Source organism: Bubalus bubalis, chromosome 13, assembly GCF_019923935.1.
Source record: "Bubalus bubalis isolate 160015118507 breed Murrah chromosome 13, NDDB_SH_1, whole genome shotgun sequence".
Taxonomy (NCBI): domain Eukaryota; kingdom Metazoa; phylum Chordata; class Mammalia; order Artiodactyla; family Bovidae; genus Bubalus; species Bubalus bubalis.
In genome coordinates, this window is record NC_059169.1 from 11,814,828 (window position 1) to 11,834,931 (window position 20,104).

The window sequence follows — 20,104 nt, forward strand, 5'->3', positions numbered from 1 at the left end:
AAGCCCAAGAATACCGGAGTGGGTAGCCTATCCCTTCTCCAGCGGATATTCCCGACCCAGAAATCGAACCGGTGTCTCCTGCATTGCAGGCAGATTCTTTATCAACTGAGCTACCAGGGAATCCCAGAAGGCTTAGAGGTTAGAAGTATGTTGAGAAAACACAGTTTGTGCCCATCTTTAGACACATGTTAGATCCCCCAGTCTTCCCCTATTCCAGTCCAGTAACAGTTCTCTTTCTACACCATAAATCAGATCATGTCACACTCTCTTTAAAATGCATTTACAGCTTCCCAAACATATTAGCTCAGTACAGAGCTGTGCTGTCCCCACACACGTGACCACCGAGCACTTGAAATACAGCTGATCTGGCTGTGACAGTCACATACATATTGGATTCAAAGACTGAGCAGGGAAAAAAAAAAGTAAAATCTCCCATTCGTAGGTTTTGATGTTGACTTCATGTTGAAATGATAATGATTTTGGATGTTTTATATCAAATTAAATAGGCTATTAATTTCACTTATTACAAACTTTTAAAACATCAACTGCTAGAAAAATTGAAATAAAGTTTGTGGCTCATATTCTATTGCTAGTGGGTAGTAATGGGACAGAAAGCCCTTTGAAATAGACCCGGCTCCCTGCTCACCTTTCACGGCTTTTATCTTTCCCGACTTCGGCAGAGCCCTCCTCCACCTACCTCTAAACTTCAGCCTCATCTGCAGGTTCCAGAATAGCCTACTTGCTACCTGGGCTTTGGCATTGGTGCCCCCCTCCCTGGAACACGCTATCAGGTCAACTCCTACTGGCCTCAGAGGACTCAGTTTCGCAGTATCTGGGAGGATTTCCTGAACACAAGTGTCGCTTGCGGTCCCAGTGCCCCACGTGCCACATGTCTTGAACTAGCCACTGACTCAGTTTGATTGTTATTGTTGTTGTTTAGTCGCTCAGTCGTGTCCAACACTTTGTGACCCCATAGACTGTGGCCCACCAGGCTCCTCTGTCCATGGGATTCTCCAGGCAAGAATACTGGAGTGGGTTGCCATTTCCTCCTCCAAAGACTCAGTCTGATGCCCCACCTGGATCCTATATTCTCTCCATCTCATTCCTGTTGGGTCTGCAGTGGCCAGCAAAAGTTCTAGGCATTCAGTGTGGACTGAATGAAAAGGTAGATAGAAATGCAGTCAATAAATTTACACCCTAAAAGGGTGCCTCATAAGAGGCAGACTAGGATACAACCTTGAGAAAGTGCCATCAGCCAAAAGAGAGAAAGTCACAATGTTATACTCTAAACTTTGGGATCAAGTCAATGAAACCTTTTTAAAGACCTACATGACATATTTAGCAAACTTCAAATGCTTGATCAACACCAACACTAAAGCAGGCAACTATACTCCAATAAAAATTAAAAAAAAAAAAAAAAAGGCTTGAACTCATAGATGATACAATTCTGTGCCTTTGGAGCTGAACTGAGATAAATCCTTGACCATGAATGCAAACACAAGTGCATCAGTATGTTCACTGGAGCATCATTTGTAACAGCAAACAATTCAGTACAATCTAAGTATCCCACCCTTTACAGCAAAGGCTGTAAGTGATGGTATATCCATTCAGTGGAATAGTATGAAACTGTGAAAAGGAAGGAAGTAGACTCTATGTGCCGAAAAGGAAAGATCTCAGGATACAGGTGTAGTGTGTGGGTGGAGTATAGGGCACTGTGTTGCTTCTTCACACGATCATATTTCAAAACTATGTGTCTGTGTGCACATACACACAGACTTTTACAGGAAGGAAACACAAGACTCTGGTGCTGGTGGCTCCTGGAGGGAGAGGGAGAGGGAGGGAGGTGGCCTGCACTGCGCACTCTGTGGACCTGCCAATCATGCACACATTACTTTCAAAGACAGATCACCAAGGACTTCCTGGGCTCTTTTTCTGGTGTACACTTCCATCAGGCCCAGAAAGGTCCCAATTATTTCCCTCTCTTAAGTCGAACAGATGGCAAAACAGCAACATCTCATGGACATCACCTACCGTGATCTTCTTGTGGTCGGGAAACTCGAGGCCAAAATAGTCTCCTTCCACGAGGTTGAGGTGGTTGCACACGGCATCCAGCAGCACTTTCCCAGGGGCTCTTTGCTGGGAACAAACAGAGCAGGTGTTACGGCCTCTGAGACAGGCAGCTATGGAAACAAACCACGGCTCCCACCGCAGGAGGCCCCTCATGCCCGGGTCTCTAAGAGCTCCCCACCCACCGCCCTGTGGCCCCCAGCCACCAGCCCCGCTGTGCACACTGCTGGTTCTTGTCCCATGCTGCTCTCACGCTTAGAGGCTGATCTCTGCCATCGTTTCCTCACCCCAATGCCGGGCACTACGCCCCTTAAAAAAGCGGACAAATACCATACAGTATCACTTGCATGTGGAATGTAAAATATGACACAAATGAACTTATCTACAAAACAGGAACAGACTCACAGACAGACAACAGACTTGTGGGTGCCGAGCGGGAGGGGGCGGATTGGGAGTCTGGGATGAACGGATGCAGGCTACGATACAGAGGATGGGAAAACAAGGTCCTGCTGCAGAGCACAGGGCACTCCATTCAGTAACCCGTGATGAACCGCCGTGAAAAAGAAGTGTGTATGTATGTATAACAACCCCTCTGCTGTACAGCAGGGTTCAGGGTAGGGGAAAGCACAACACTGTAGAATCAACGTCAATAGAACACATTTTTTAAAATGCACTTTATTTTTTAGAGCAGTTTCCAGAAAGTTGAGCAGGAAGTGCGTACCCAGAGTACGTGTGTGCCAGGTGCCCACCGCACGCAGGGTCTCCTCTTACTGACATACTGGGACAGTATAGTGCATTTGCCACAACTGTGGAGCCAACGTTAACACATTACCACCGTGGGAAGACCACAGCACACACTAGGATTCACTGTGTCTATGGTCTATGGCTTTTGACACAGGCATAACATCATAAAGCCCCCGTCACAGGATCACACGGGCGAGCTTCATCAGCCCTGAACATCCACTACTCCCCTCTTCCACCCCTCCTCCTTCCCCTACCCTGAGCCCCTGGCAACCACTGATCTTTTTACAGTCTATGGTTTTGCCCCTTCCACGATGTCACGTAGCTAGAATCATACGGTATGGAGATTTTCCAGATTGGTGTTTTTCACTTAGTGTCATGAATTTAAAATTCCCCCCATTCTTGTCCATGGCATGCTCGTCATTTCTTTTTATTGCCGAATAATAATGCCATTGCCTGAGGGGACTACAGTTTGCCTAACTGTTCATCTACTGAAGAACATCTCAGTTGCCCAAGTTTGAGCAATTATGAATAAAGTTGCTACAAATATTGTTTGTGTGCAGTTTTGTGTGGGTGGAAGCCTTTATGATCCCATGCCCATTTTGGGACAGCTGAAAGCCTGTCCCTGGGTCCTCTCCCTCCCCAACAAATGTGGCAGAATGCACGGCTTTTCTCTAGACTTTGTACAGGCTCATCTAGACGTCATATGCATGAGCATAAGAGCCATAGGTTATGTTTTTTTCTACTTATTTAAATTAAAAATTTTTTTTACAATGTTGTGTTGGTTTCTGCCATACAACAAAGTCAGAAAGAAAAGAACAAATAGAGTGTTTTTAAGGCCATAGGTTCTTAACTGCCTTACCCAGGATGCCCAGGGAAAGAATAAATGAATACAATCAACTTATTCCATCGTATTCTACTAACATGTAGTTAAGTATCCGCAAGTCTGTCTCTCTGATGAAACTCTGGGCTATGTGGTCACCTTTCTGTTCCTCCTGGCAAGAGTCCCTGGCACTCCTTCAATGTCTGCTGAAATCCGTATTACACATACATATCCTATACCTTGAGTCTATAGTGAAAGGGAAATGATATGCAAGAATCCATTTTCTACCCTCAACAGCTTAGCATCATACGCCTTGGTTTCTTTTCACTCTCTGGTCAATTCTTTAAGGAAAGAAAGTGAAAGTAAAAGCCACTCAGTTGTGTCCAGACTATATAGTCCATGGAATTCGCCAGGCCAGAATACTGGTGTGGGTAGCCTTTCCCTTCTCCAGGGGACCTTCCCAACCCAGGGATCGAACCCAGGCCTTCCACATCGTGTGCGGATTCTTCACCAGGTGAGCCACTAAGGAAGCCCAAAAAATATGGAACGCTTCACAAATTTGCGTCATCTGCTAATAATCTGCTAATCTTCTCTGTATTGTTCCAATTTTAGTATATGTGCTGCTGAAACGAACACCAATTCTTAAAGACTCACTTGCAAAAATAGATACATTTCCACCACCCAGATCAAACCCAGCAAGAAAAAATGTTTCAAAGACCTTGTCATCTCCAGTTACTGGTTTTATACTTTTACCTCCCTTCTGCGAAGAGCAGTAACCCAGGAGACTAAAGGCAGTCGAGTCAGACCCTGACAAGCGCAATGACAGGCACGTCCATTAGGCTGCCCAACAGCGTGACCTGAGGAGCCAGCGATAAAGAATCTCTCTTTTTTTAAACAGACACTTCATGCTCCTATATTCCTCACTGGAATTCAGAAGATGCTCACAGCTATCTAAAGGCATGCGGCAGTCTCCATGCATAATCTCAAATTCACAAGGCTCTAGACATTGAATGCCTGGTCCAAAGTAACTGGGAGAGTCGTCTCAATTATCCCGCTGGCACAACTAACGTGATGGAGTGTAAAGCCCATTCGTGTCAATCAAACAGATCCCCGCCACCCTATCCAGCACACACGTGCGTGTCCAACTCTGCGACCATAAGAACTGTAGCCCACCAGGTTCCAATACCCGTGGGATTTCCCAGGCAAGAATACTGAAGTGGATTGCCATTTCCTCCTCCAGGGGATCTTCCTGACCCAGGGATCAAACCCATGTCTCTGCATTGGCAGGCGGATTCTTTACCACTGAGGCACCAGGGAAGCTCCCCACCTAGCGCGTGCACACACACACACACACACCCCTGCATTTATCCAGTGTTAACAGCTGCATGGATTACTGGTCACCAATCTTTTTTCCCACCTCTCTGGCAGAGCAATATCATATTGAGAGCACTTGGGAATTCACTAGCCAGGCCCATGGGGTCCTTGGGTTCAAATTCTCACACCTGCCTCCATAGAGTTACATGAAGAACTTAGACACAGCTCCTTGTTCGGGGGCCTCCTCTCCATCGAGTAGAATCTGCAGACACCAGCTAATAAAATCATGATGGGAATGTGTTGGGTGCCGAGAACTTGTAGAGAAATTTCTGTATCTTTTTTTTTTTTTAAGAGAAGACCACATTCTAGTTTCACAATTCTTTTTTCTCACCATTCTTGACATTTCCTACTTGTCTTAAAATGCAGCACCAATTATCTGACCAGCTGGCAAGCACTCACTGTCTTCCAAAGAATTCCTGGAACTAAGTGAATTTGATAACTTCATCTAGATTTACAGGAGCTGGGAAATGAGACTTTACAATTCAACGCTGAAAGTCTAAACAAGTTTACAAAAATCAGATCAGCATACCATGGACACCTTTATAGAACAATGTTCAACTAAGCACTTGGTGGAACATACCGAGGAGAGAGAGTATTCCCGCTGAATTAGGTCCTTGGCGGAGTTGACAGGGATTTTTGTGACCATACTGATCACACTGACCATACTGGTAATAATAAGAGGCTGGAAATAGATGTTTGGAGTCAATCTAGTTAATACATGATGTAAGTTTTGTCTTAAGTCTTAAAAATTTCCTTAAAATTCATTACTTTGTACAAATCTTTGACACAAAATAACTTTTCAATGGGACCCCAGTTTTTATATAGGGAGAAGTTAATTTCAAGTTTGGGCTTCCCTGGTGACTCAGACAGTCAAGAATCTGCCCACAAATGCAGGAGACGCAAGAGACGTGGGTTCGATCCCTGGGAAGAGCTCCAGGAGGATCTTCCGGAGAAGGGAATGACTACACTCCAGTTTTCTAGCCTGGAGAATTCCACGGACAGAGGAGCCTGGTGGGCTACAGTCCATGGGGTCGCAAACAGTCAGACATGACTAACACTTTCATAGTTTTCACTTGACTGATATTATAGCTCTTAAAATTGGCCTGTAAAATAGATGCCTTTAATGCATTATATGAATTCTCCTGTCAACACCGGCTATCTTCAGGGATATAAGGAAAGCCAGTATGTAGCATTACTAGAAAGTATTTCTAAGGGTTGGAATGCAGTCACCATATGACAATTGCCTGGGAAAATGGACATGGCATTGACGTCTCAATGCACACCAGGCAGCTACGCCTGAAATGTTTCTAGACATCACAACAGCAGAGTTCAGGGACCCTATTCTCTTCTAGGAGTTAGTGTAGAAATGTCTGGGTTTCATTAATGCACCCAGAGCTGAATTCAGCTTCAGAGGAGGCACCTCAGAGAAGGGAAGCCAGAGAAGTTTCATCCATGTTCTTTAAGAAAAGTCATCCCCTCCTTCCTTCCAACAGTGGATCTGCTCCATTAATTATCAACATCCTTCCTTTATGCTCATCTCCAAAGAATTCTTTGAACTTCACACTGTGAGTTATTCTGCTCAAAAATCACACCACGGAATCTAAAATGGATGGTTGCACAACCCTGTGAATGTACGTAACACCTCTGAATTGTGCACTTAAGAATGGCCAAAATGGTAAATCTTTTGCTATGTTCATTTTACCAAAATTTAACAAAGCAGAAGAAAGAAGACCAGAAAAAAAAAAAGTAACCAGAGGATGGTATTCATATCTACAAATGATTGAAGAGGGTTACTCCCCATAGAGCCTGTTTAAAAACTGTTTTTAAGAACAACAAAATAAAGAATCCACTTCCTTTACATTAGATCTTAGAATAACACTGAGGGTGGTAGGGCCCAGGAGCCTTATCACATGGGGGAAATGAGTGCATATTCATGTGTGTGACGAAAGGGCTGTTTTAACAGCGCAAAGGGCTCTTTTACCTGTCTGGCAAAAAAAAGGGCATGATACGAACATTGTTGAAAGTAACCACAAACTGTGCTCCTGGGACAGGCTTTGCACTAGACGGATGATGGGATTCAACAGCTACAAGTCCACCAGCCCTCTGCTGCTAAAACAAACCTGTGAGTGAGCCAATACAGTCTGGACATGGGGAAAAGTAGCAAAAGCACAGATTAAGCTGGCAGAACACAAAGAAAAGACGCTCAGAACATTCATCTGTAAAGGCACTTTCTCAAAGAGCAGCTTCCTTTAAGACACACACAGACTTACATTTACGACTGCACAAACGATCATACATGAGGAAGGAAAACCACGTCACGTAGGCATCGTTTGAAAACCCAGACATGTTAATAGTGGTTTAACATGAAAGGGACCTTACAATGCATGTTTTCCTAATTGTTCCCAAGTGTTTCTACTGGGGCTGAGAGGCCAGACCTCTGAGACTCCCAGAGCCTCTAAGAAACTCAGTAAGAGTCTGGCCGACCCCACACATGGCCAGTCTGGATTGAAACAGTCCAGAAGCATACTCCTTACAGAGAAGAAACCAAATAGTAATTATATGTTATATTTGAGAGAGCAAACTGGTGATTAGTGAAGCCACATAATCAAATTTTGATCACTTTTTCTTATTGGCTACTTTCAGTTATGCTCCAAGAGGCATGTGAATTTTAATCTGATGCACAAATAAGGTGGCTGATTGCCTACTGGAGTCCCCACAGCTTTCTCCATTTTGAACAGGCTTTTCATGGAATCCTATAAAATTAAATTTTAGGAGGAGGTTTACATTCTTGGGGAGTGTCTGGCAACGAAGCGGTGAATAATAAATAGTACGAATTCACACAGAGCTTCAAGCTATTAAAAATGGTGAATCAAAGTCGCTTTGGTTTATTGTGCCTTTAAAATATGTCTGTGCCTTCAGGTTATTTCTGTCACATCAGGTTTTATGAGGAAGTATTTTCTTTCTCCTCTAAAAGAATAAAGACAATTCTTTCTGGGTTGGGAGTGTCTTCTACACCCTCCCCACCTCCTCTGCAGGGCTGAACAAAGGAGTCACCTCACTTGATAGAAGCTAACGTCTGCCATGCTAAAATAATCTCAAAGATGGAAATGGATAAAGATAACATTTGACCAAGTTCACAAAATGTGCGTCTGCTGAGCTTTCAGAGAGCAGTTTCTGGGAAGTATTTTGTTTTTCTCTCATTTGGGATTAACGTAACCATGACAACCAGGGCATGCTCTTCTCCTGCAAGAGGGAAAGGCTCTCTCAAAGCCTTCGGCCCCTTTTTTGCTACCATTACTACCCATTAGAACATTGTTCAGACTTCCACAGCCCACTAACCCTCCACACAGGCACTGTTAACACCGCAAATTCTCCTCCTGCCCCTTTGGCAGGTTTTGAACAGCTGGGTGGAAGTATTAATAGCCACAGTGGCTTAAGAAGCCTGGGGTACATTTGTCAAGTGAGTAGTCACATACAGGCACTGTGCTAGGGGCAGAGGGAATGGAGATCAATTCAACACGTCTCCTTCTCTCTCTGTCAAGGGTCAGACACTAAAGCGACAAAGCGACTAAATTAGAATGTATGGTAAGTGCTAAGTTAGAGAAACACACACACACGCAAAGTGCATGCACACTCTGATGTCATTTCTTAGAAGGATACTAATCCTATGCGATCAGGGCTACACCCTTATGACCTCACTTGGCCCTACCTACACCTCCTTATTCCAAATACAGCCCCACTGGGAGTTGGGGTGGCCATGAACGAATTATGGAAAGTGGGGAGACCATTCAGCCCATGGTACATGGGGCCATGAAAAGACTGGAGATGCTGTCAACCCCTTCGGATCAATGGGAGAAAGAAAGAAAACTCTGACTGCAAAATATGTAGCAAAGAGCCTGGCACGGAACACCAGTTCTCTGGTGCCCTAGCTTCCACTGTGATGGGGAAATGCTAGCTGATGGAATAAAGGGCAGGGGGACGGGTTGACAGTGATGAGGATGTCCAGCCCCGCGGGCAAGTTTCTGCATGGTCACAGGATGGAAAGCCCATCTCTGTGCTGCTGGGTGTGTGACCGTGTCCCCAAGGGCAGAGTCCAGGTCCAGAGTTGGGTATGCTTCCTCTGCCCTAGAATCCCACTGGAGGTGACCAGGGCGGAGCCTCTCCCATCTGTGGGGCCAGCAATCACCTGAGGACCCTGGTAAGCTACAGGAGCTGATTTAGGAGGGCTGGGGTGAGCCCTGAGAGTCTGCATTTCTAAGAAGCTCTCAGGGATGCTGCAAAGGCTCTGCTTTGAGAGCAAGGGGCCAGTCATATCGCTACAAGGACATACGGCTGTCCTGGTGGCTCAGACGGTAAAGAATCCGCCCAATGCAGGAGACCCGGGTTTGATCCCTGGGTCAGGAAGATCCCCTGGAGAAGGGAATGGCTACCCACTCCAGTATTCTTGTCTGGAGAATCTCATGGACAGAGGAGCTTGGCAGGCTACAGCCCATGGGGTCGCAAAGAGTCAGACATGACTGAGTGACTCTCACTCACTCACCAGGCAGGGCTGGCCCACTTGGAGGTCTCTGGCTCCAGTCTCCATTTGGGGATAACTTCAAGCTTGAGACTCAACCATAGCAAAAAATACCAAACCTACTGTTATGTGCTGAAATGTGTCTCAAAAAAATAAATAAATAAATAAAGTGAACTGATGGTTAAAAAAAAAAATAAAGGCAATATGTGGTTCCAGTTTAACCCTGGATAGAATCTTGAGATAAGGAGGAAAGATTGCTTTAAACAAAACAACTTTGGGACAATGAACAGATTTTACAAATGGAATGTAAATTGTAAAACAGTATATACAGGTTTAATTTTCTGAATTTGATAACAATACTATGTTCATGTAAGAAAATGTGCTTGTCCTTAGGAAACAGATCTGTAGTATTTAGGAATAAAGTGAAAAGTGATATCTAACTTACTTCTCAAATGGTTAAGACAAAAATAATGTTGATCTGAGTGAGTGTGTGTGTGTAAAGAGACAGTGAGAGAGAAAGAGATTTTTTTATTGACAAAAAATCAACAATTTGTTATTCTCGACCAAGAGTATCTGAGACGTCTTTGTACTACTGCAATTCTGTAATTTTGAAGATAATCGAAATATAAAGTTAGAAATACTATTAAAAAAAAAAAAGATATGAAGTCCTAGCTCGTGGTCCCTGTGAATGGAAGCAGGGTCTCTGCAGAGGTGACTGAGTGAAGCTGAGGTCATTAGGGTGGGCCCTAGCCCAACATGATGAATGTCCTTATAAGATGGTGTGAAGACAGAGACACATGTGTCGTGACCGAGGCAGAGGGAAGTGATGCGGTGGTGAGCCAAGGCCCGCCAAGGATGGACGGCCCCCACCAGAGGCTCAGAGGGAATATGGCCCTGCTGGTACATTGATGCTGAACTTCTAGCCTCCAGCACTGCGAGAGAAGAAATTTCTGATGTTTCAAGCCATCAGTTTGCGGTTCTTTGTTATAGCGGTACTATCCAACTCATACAGCCACCTTCCATGGGGCGTTACTGACCTTTCAGGCACGTGGAGGCACAGATCACACAGTTACATGATGAACTGCACTGTCCCTTGTAAATGAAGAGATAGTGAAATAATAACAGGTTAAGTGGACTGGAGATAACATAAACATTCTGGCCTTGAACATTCCTCCAACTCAAAAAATCAAATAAACTCAGTAAGTAGTAGACTAATGATAGGCAGTGATTGATTTTTTTCCTGCTAATTATTAAAAGGTGTTCCTCTTTTTCCTGTTGCTGTGCTGTTAGTCGCTCAGTCCTGTCCAACTCTTTGCGACGTCATGGACTGTAGCCTGCCAGGCTCCTCTGCCCACAGGACTCTCCAGGCAAGAACGCTGGAGTGGGTTGCCATGCCCTCCTCCAGGGGACCTTCCCGACCCAGGAATCAAACCCAGGTCTCCTGCACTGCAGGCGGATTCTTTACCAGCTGAGCTACCAGGGAAGCCCTGTTGCTGCTCTAGATATGAGCTGTGTTCTACAATCAAAATTCTTTTTATATCCTAGTCTCTTCTGGACCCTTCTGCCCATGAGTGGGGAGAGGCGGGGTCCAGGCTGGGAGGTCACCCAGCTCACACACGCTCTCCCCATCCCAGTCCTCCATCCAGGGCTCCCCCTTCCTGGCCCCCCAGCATGTAGTCAGGAGCTGCCACTGAAGGAAGCAGAAGGCCAAGAATACAACTCAAGAAATCCCCTAGGAACTCACTGATCTATCCATAAATATATTTTTCTTAGAAATTTTACAAGGCTACTGCCAGCCTGGGCCTAATAGAAATGATTGGGAAGATGATACTTGGATTTCCCTGGCGGTCCAGTGATTAAGAATCCGCCTTCCAATGCGGGGGACATGGGTTGGATTCCTGGTTCGGGAAGATTCCATGTGTCGCGGGGCAACTAAGCCCACAAACCACAATGACAGAAGCCCGCAGTCTGCACACCCTAGAGCCTGTGCCTGCAACAAGAGAAGCCACCACGATGAGAAAGGGGAGCACCACAATGAGAGCAGCCCCCGCCCTCCGCAAGTAGATAAAGACCATGGGAAGCAACGAAGACCCAGCGCAGCCAAAAACGTGTGCGTTCAGTCGTGTCCGACTCTTTGCGGCCCCGTGGACTGTAGCTGCCAGGCTCCTCTGTCCATGAGGTTCTCCAGACAAGAATTCTGGAGTGGGTGGCCATTTCCTCCTCCAGGGCATCTTCCCGACCCAGGGATCGAACACCTGTCTCCTGCATCTCCTGCACTGGCAGGCAGATTCTTTACCACTAGCACTACCTGGGAAGCCCAGCCAAAAATAAAGAAAGAAAAGAAGATGTGGCTAAAGATGGCAGACTGAATCCCTGCAGCTTATCTCCACAATACCCAGAAACCCTGCTTTAAAAAAAAAAAAAAAAAGTAAAGAAATGAAATAAGGAATAAATCCATAGAGCAAATAAAATGAGAAGACAGACAGTAGGTGACAGATTTCCCCCAAATTTTAGAAGATGACAGAGGAGCAAACTGCAGTCTAATTACAGAGGAGAAGAGACGCGGCAGTAAGGGAGCAGCCTAATTCCGCAGAACTCCCCAAAAGGTCAGGAGTGGGAGACACCAGGTACTTCCGCTGCTTCAGGGTAGAGTTAAAAACTTTTAAAAACACTGTAATTTGTATCCTCATATAGCTCAGAGTTTATAAGGAACATTACCCCAGGAGGTTATAAAAAGGAGTATTTGGTTAACGAGAAAGAGCTCTTAGAAAAAGAAAAAAAAGCACAGTAGAAATAAAAATGTCACGGGGAGAGTTTAAAGACACAGTTGAAAATTCTCCTAGAAACCAAACCAGGCCACAAATGAATGAATGGGAGCGAGGGGAGAAGGCCAGACATTTAGAGGGTCAGCAACTGAACCAACCCTGGGACCCTTACAACAGAGAGACCCCAGGGGAAGGGGGACGATGCAAGAATAACCTAAGGAAGTTTCCAAGACTGAAAAAGGGTCAGAAGGTATCTCGCAGAATGAATGAGTGTAATCTATTTCAAGGCAAATCATTGGAAAACTTGGGAACACCAGGAAAGACAAAGGATTCTAAAAGTAACAAGCATGTGTGCGTGCTAACTCGCTTCAGTCGTGTCCAACTCCTTGCAACTCCATGGACTATAACCTGCCAAGGTCCTCCGTCCATGGGATTCTTCAGGCAAGAATACTGGAGTGGGGTGCCATTCCCTTCTCCAGGAGATCTTCCCAACCCAGAGATTGAACCCAGGTCTCCTGCACTCAAGGCAGATTCTTTATCAGCTGAGCTACCAGATGAGGTTTTTTGTTTTGTTTTGTTTTTAACCACTAGTGCCACCAGGGAAGCCCAAAACTAATGAGAAAAACAAAGGCTAGTGAATTGGAAGGGCTCAGGACTTCTGGGCGGTAGGCTGGAAGCCAGAACAGAGTCCCAACCATATCCTCTTATGGGATATCACTAATATTGTCTGTGTGACGTGCAGGAGTCAATGAAGATGCACCTGCCCCGGGGTGTGTGTGTGTGTGTGTGTGGATGGGTGCCTCTGCACTCCCACGACACACCTAAGCTGTACCCAGGGACACTCCAGGCTACAGGGCCTGGAGTTGGCACCATGGGCATGCTCACCGTGGAGCTGAGATTCCAATGCAGCTTCAGAGAATCTGCTCCCAAGACTGTATTTCCCTCTTTTCTCCTCTAAGACTTCCATGCCCAATTTTGAGGACACAAACTGTCCTGGAGAAAACATGCTGATAAAACCAAGGGAAGAGACTGCATTTGCCCGTGTTGTAACTTGGGGCACCCAGGCCGGTCAGTATGGCACATGGGCTGATACATAGTGTGACCGTAGTATGACACAGCCCCTGCGAGCAGGCTGAGTGTCACATAAACCAGCAGTGACGTGCTGCAAAGGCAGGACTCCTCAGTTAACCAAGAAATCGGACAGTTGACATGTGGGGGATATTTCTCATGCTGTGTCTCCAGCCCCTCGGGGGCCTTAGAGAAGCACTGTAATAAAATTATAAAGAACACAAACTCAGGGGCCACATGCATTCTTGCAAATCCCATATCTCCACTTCAGGCACTGTGACCTGGGATGTGTTAAGTCTTTGGGCCTCAGCTTCCACTTCTGCAGAATAGGCACATGACTGAACACTTCCTAGGATGTGGGGAAGATGAAACAACTCAGTATATAGCAAACCCGAGGACAGTACGGTACCCAGAACAAAGCAAGCTCTCCCAGGTATTAGCTATGATGGGGGGGAGGGGAAGAAAGAGGTGCTGGAAGGAGGAGGGATGGAGGAGGGGGGACGGGAGAGGGGGAAGGGGGAGGAGGGAGGGAAGGGAGGGGAGGGAGGGAAGGAGAGGAGAGGGGAGGAGGGGAGGAGGGAAATGACTCAAAGCCCAACAGCAGAGCCAGTGGCAGCCTCGACTGCGAACAGCGTGATCTGTGATCTCTGTTGCTGTGAGATGCCAAGCAGAGCAAGAACAGGAACTACAACAGTAAAACCAGAGTCTGTGGGGCCAGGACAAGGCTTTCATTCTGGGAGAATGGAGCTAAACGTGGAGGCCGGCCCATCTACTGGGTGCACAAACGCCTAATTCTTCCTTGGCACCGCTACTCCAAGGGTGGGCACTGCGTCTGGCGGGCCCACACTGAGCTCCTGTTCCCTCCGCACTGAGCCCCCGCGTTTAGCGTGCTCATTAAACACACTTCAGATTGGGTTTCAGAGTCCCGGCTCTGGGCCGCAACGAGAAACGGTCCTTTCAGCAACTTTGCTGCAATTCAGCTACGTTAAAACTGCCCACCTTCCTTCACCCCAAGACATCATGTGTGTGTGTGTGTGTGTGTGTGTATACGTGTGCACATAAGGTGAAGGATTTCTACTGCTTTCGTGCAAACCTGTTATATGTGAACAAAAAAAGAAAAATATTGATGGAGAAATCGGCTACTCATACTGCAGGGTTTGTCTGCCCCTGATGTTGAACAATTCACTGTCTTTCAATCACTTTTTGGAGTAGATGAAAATGAAAAACGTTGAGATTTACTGACACTTTGTTAGACCATGGACAAAAGATCCCACAGGTAATGAAGGGGGCAAGTGTAAACCAGAGGTTTCAAGGAAAAAGCACTGGACCCTTTCCAACAGCAGAAATACGCTCGCCTGTTTCTCAGGTCTCTGCACTTTGGTGCTTTTCTCCCTGGACTCGATGGTCTAATTAAACCTCAAAAGTGCATTCAGCCCCTTGTGCCTAAACTCTCTGAAAATACACCTTATATCATACCTTAGTCTCCAAAATTTTACTTTTACTTTTCACTTTCATGCATTGGAGAAGGAAATGGCAACCCACTCCAGTGTTCTTGCCTGGAGAATCCCAGGGACAGGAGAGCCTGGTGGGCTGCCGTCTATGGGGTCGCACACAGTCGTACACGACTGAAGTGACTTAGCAGCAGCACCGGCAGCAGCCTCCAAAATTAGTACCCCAAAGGAAGAAAAGCAGATATTTGATTGAATTTAGCTTAACATTTTAACAGAAAGGTGAAGACTTTGTAAACCCAAGTCACCGAATGACCCCTGTGGTTCTTGGTTCTCGTTTTTTTCTTCATGTGCAGACAGATCTTCAATTGTGTTTCTGAAACACAACGTTCCCCAAAACCAATCACCAAGGCTCTTGGAGAACCTCTGAGAATGTCAAGTGAAAGAAAAATTATTTTGTATGTTTACAGACACTTTCAGCAGAAAACATTTTTAATGTTTTTCAGTTAGTGGGGAGAGCTAACCCCACTTAGTTCTAGAAAATGAAAACTAACCATTTTCTCAATCTTGAAGAGGGATTTTAAAATTATCTCTTCCGCAAAGGCTTTCAAATGTTAAAAAATGTAAATCAAAGGGCGAAAACATCGCTCTCTGCATCCTCTAAGAATCCTCGGCTCTGGGAAATTCCTGGGTGGCCCAATGGTTAGGGCTCAGTGCTTTATTCCCCACAAGCTGCTACTATTTTCCCATCTTTTTGATGTTCTTCTTAGGCTTGAGAGTCTGTAACTGTGGAAGTGACGGGGGTGGGGTGGGCCCTAGCCCAGGTTTATGTATTTTGCAAAGAGGTCCGAGTTTCAGGTAAGGAGCTAGGACTTCTCCTCCTTTGAAAAACTGGAAAGCTCAGATGAATGGGAAGCACAGAGGCGCTAGACTTAGGGAAAAGAAACAAGTCGATAACAAAAATACAAGATGCATATCTGAAGACCGAAAGCAGAATAGTGGTCCCCAGGGGCAGGGAGTCAGTAGGGATGAAGGGTCCTTGATTAATGGGTACAGAGCTCAGTCTGGGCGAAAGGAGGGAGATCTGGGGCTGGATGGTGGCGGGGGGTGCACAACAGCGTGAGTGGACTTACTGCCTCTGAACCGGACGCTTAAAAAGGCTACAAAGATGGCAAATCTTACACGTTCGTTTTTGGTGAGTTTCACCACAATAAGAATAAATGGAAAAAATTTATTTTTTTTAGCTCTGACAATCTATGGAAGGAACTGATAAGTTTAGGGGTGAGGGGTAAGAAAAAGGCAAGGACCATAGAAAGCATTTGCACCACAAAGGCAGGGGGGAATCTAACATTTGCGACATTTCCAATGGATGAAAACTATCACTATTACGTATTAAAACGTGTGAGATGATATTGCCAAGCAGTGGGGAAACACAGGCTCTGGTGTCGGTCAGGTTACAACTACGGCCCAGGCTGGGCATTGATCTCCCCTTTTGAGCAACGGAGGAATGATGTCCCGGAAAGAGGTGGCTGGGAAAACTAAACGAAGGAAACACACATCAAGTGCCAATCCCCAGGGCCAGTGTTCAGCAGAGACTCAATAAATCATAGTCAACCATTAAGCTTCATTTTTAGTGGAAACCTTTCCCAAGTTATTTCCAACTTTTGGGAGCTATGCAAACTTCCTCTATAGCATGTTTATGCCTCACAACACATTCACCACTACAAAACAAAATTCGTATTTGCCCTTATATTCCAGTTATCTCACACACACACACACACACACACACACACACACACACACACACACACATATATAGTTGGCTGGGTCTTCGTTGCTGTGGGTGGGCTTTCTCTAGTCGTGGCAAGCCAGGGACTGCTCTCTAGTTGCAATGCACGGTGGGCTTCTCATTGCAGTAGCTTCTCTTGTTGCAAAGCACAGGCTCCAGGGCACGGGCTCAGTAGGTGTGGTGCGCAGGCTTAGTTGCCCTACAGCATGTGGGATCTTCCCAGACCAAGGATTGAACCCGTGTCTCTTGCACTGTCAGGTGGATTCTTTATCACTGGACCACCAGGGAAACCCTCCAGCTATCTTCTGATGAGGGGCTGGAGAATCCATATCCCTTTATATTAGAGGAAGGGTGGGGGAGAAGGACTGATGTATAAACTAGGAAATACTAAAAAGCAAAAACAAACCCCCAAAACTGTATGCGTTCACTATTGTGAACAATCCTTTCCTGCCAGCAAGCTGCCAGAGTAAGACGAAATATGAGCACACAGGCCCTAGACTTCAGCAAAAGAAGCTTACATATACAACAAAATTACAGAAAGCTCATCTCAAAATACTAACGTCTGTTAGAAGGACTGAAAGTCTGAATAAGATGCATTTTCTCTTTACGTATCAGACAACAAGCTCCTTGAGTGTACCACAGTGCTGACACACACGATTTTCACACGCAGATTCTTTAAGTTCTTACAAACTTCAATAGAAAGGAATGCTGATCACCAGCCTGGATGTAATTAAGGAACTAATTCCAGTATAGCAATGATTCCAAAGGGACCCTGAAGATCAGGTTCACCTGGAGACATCGAATCGTTCACATTCTCTATTTCCAGGCATCCCCAGAGAGTTACACAAGACTGAAGAGTTTGGAGATGGAACCTGCCCTCTCCCCTACCGCAGGATTCTAATGAACACACACCTCACACGCATTTGTGGCACCTGGGAACCTGGAAACCATGCAGCTTACCCTTTTATGGCATTCTTTTCAAATTCACCAATTTGAATACCTTGCTGAAATTTTTTTCAGGACAATTCCTTGCATTTCTCTGCTGCTTCTGACTGCTGTCACTTCTGGTTACCATCTGACTCATTAAATACATAAATAATTCCTAAATAGCTTCTCAAGTCCGTTCTATTAGAAACAATTCATCTACTAAATTGGACGTTGTCATTCCTTTGCTCAAAACTCAGAGTAAAAGCCAGAGTCCTGACAATGCAAAACAAGGTCCCAGGGGGCAGTTCCACCCCGCGCCACCACGCCGCCCCATCACCGGGGCAGTTCCACCCTGCATCACCATGCCGCCCCAACACCGGGGCAGTTCCACCCCGCGTCACCACGCCGCCCCGGCACCGGGGCAGTTCCACCCCGCGTCACCACGCCGCCCCCAGCACCGGGGCAGTTCCACCCTGCGTCACCATGCCGCCCCAGCACCGGGGCAGTCCCACCCCGCCCCATCACTGGGGCAGTTCCACCCCACGCCACCATGCCGCCCCATCGCTGGGGCAGTTCCACCCCGCGTCACCACGCCACCCCATCGCCGGGGCAGTTCCACCCCGCGTCACCATGCCGCCCCATCACCGGGGCAGTTCCACCCCACGCCACCATGCCGCCCCATCACTGGGGCAGTTCCACCCCGCGTCACCACGCCGCCCCATCGCCGGGGCAGTCCCACCCTGCCCCATCACCGGGGCAGTTCCACCCCACGCCACCATGCCGCCCCATCGCTGGGGCAGTTCCACCCCACGCCACCACGCCACCCCATCGCTGGGGCAGTTCCACCCCGCAGTCACCACGCCACCCCAGCACCCATGTGTATGCGTGCTATCAATTCAGTCGTGTCTGACTCTTTGCGACTGTATGGACTGTAGCCTGCCAGGTTCCTCTGTCCATGGGATTCTCCAGGCAACAATTCTGGAGTGGGTTGCCCTTGCCTTCTCCAGGGGATCTTCCCGACCCAGGGATCAAACCGGTGTCTCTTTCATCTACATGCACTGGCAGGCGGGTTCTTTACCGCTAGTGCCACCTGGGAGGTCAAATCCAGCTGCTTTCCCCCTTGTTCACTGGCCTCCAGCCACTCTGAGCATACCAGGAAAACAGCAGCCTCAGGGCCTTTGCACTGGCTGCTCCCTCTGCCTGACAGGCTCTCTCCCCAGAAATCTTCATCAATAATTCCCTTTCCTCTTGGGAACCTGCACAAACGTCAGCTCCTCAATAGGGCAGACCCTGAGTACCCAAGCTTAAAACCACAACTTACCCCCACACCTCCAACCTCTTATTCTGGCCTATTTCTTTCATTTTTCACTTTCAGTTATCACTCTCTAGCACCCAAAACAATGTATCTCTTCATTATATCTCTTGTATTTATCTTTTGGCTGCTCCTCAGCAAGTGGGATCTTAGTTCCCAGACCAGGAAGCTCGGAGCCCTAACCACCCGACTGCCAGGGAATTCCCCATCATGTTCCTTATACAATACACGGCAATCTCTCTCTGAAAGGACACACGTTCTGCCAAAGCATGCATCTTCATCTGTTTTGTTCACTAAAAACAGCATGAAACACAGAAGGTGCTTGTCAAGATTTGCCGAATGGATGAATGAATGAGACCATTTTAGAACCGCAATTTTGATGAAGAGACCGTAATAGCACAGTCCTCAACAAAAACAACTCTCAAACGGGGGTCTGGATTCTAAAGTCAGTTTGAGGATATATTCTGATTTCAAGAAATTGTTGCTCCAAGAGTTGACATCTTCCAAAAAACATACATGGAAACCATTCAGGAAAGGCCCACCTTAGGGGAAATGTTAGAAGGAAAACAAGAAAATAAAAGATCACATTCTATTGATCAGGGAATACGTCACACTGGGCACGATACACGACAAACAGTCACACGACAGCCGCACAGGGACAGAAACACCTCCAGGAAGTAACGCTGCGCACAGCACAGTGAGACTGTCCCATCACAAACAGCAATCGGCCAGGGGCCTCTCTGCACACACTAAGTGAGTGAGTGTAAGTGAAGCCATGATAAACCCAGATAGCAAATTAAAAAGCAAAGACATCTCTTTGCCGACAAAGGTCCATCTAATCAAAGCTATAGTTTTTCCCGTAGTCATTTTCGGATGTGAGAGTTGGACCATAAAGAAGGCTGAGCACCTAAGGATTGCTGCTTTCAAATCGTGATGCTGGAGAAGACTCTCAAGAGTCTCTCGAACAGCAAGGAGATCAAACCCATCAATCCTAAAGGAACTCAACCCTGAATATTCATTGGAAGGATTGATGCTGAAGGCGAAGCTCCAATACTGTGGTCACAAGATGTGAAGAGCCGACTCATTAGAAAAGACCCTGATGCTGGAGAAGACTGAAGGCCGAACGAGAAGGGCAGCAGAGGATGAGATGGTTGGGTAGCACCACCGACTCAATGGACATGGGTTTGAGCAAACTCTGCGAGATAGTGGAAGACAGGGAAGGACATGTGGCGTGCTGCCGTCCAAGGGGTGGCAGAGTCGGACACAACTTAGTG

General features: G+C 46.5%; 1 protein-coding gene and 1 pseudogene across 8 annotated transcripts in view; both read right to left on the minus strand.

Moving 5' to 3' along the window:
- FARP1 (FERM, ARH/RhoGEF and pleckstrin domain protein 1) overlaps window positions 1-20,104 on the minus strand; it is a 309,007-nt gene that overhangs the window by 105,105 nt on the left and 183,798 nt on the right. For all 8 annotated transcript variants that reach the window (XM_044927132.2, XM_044927129.2, XM_045162548.1 and 5 more), the window contains exon 3: window positions 2,032-2,136. In XM_044927132.2, the coding sequence (XP_044783067.2) occupies window positions 2,032-2,136 (105 nt within the window). The remainder of the gene's footprint in view (window positions 1-2,031; window positions 2,137-20,104) is intronic.
- LOC112578586 lies at window positions 4,167-4,267 on the minus strand (annotated as a pseudogene).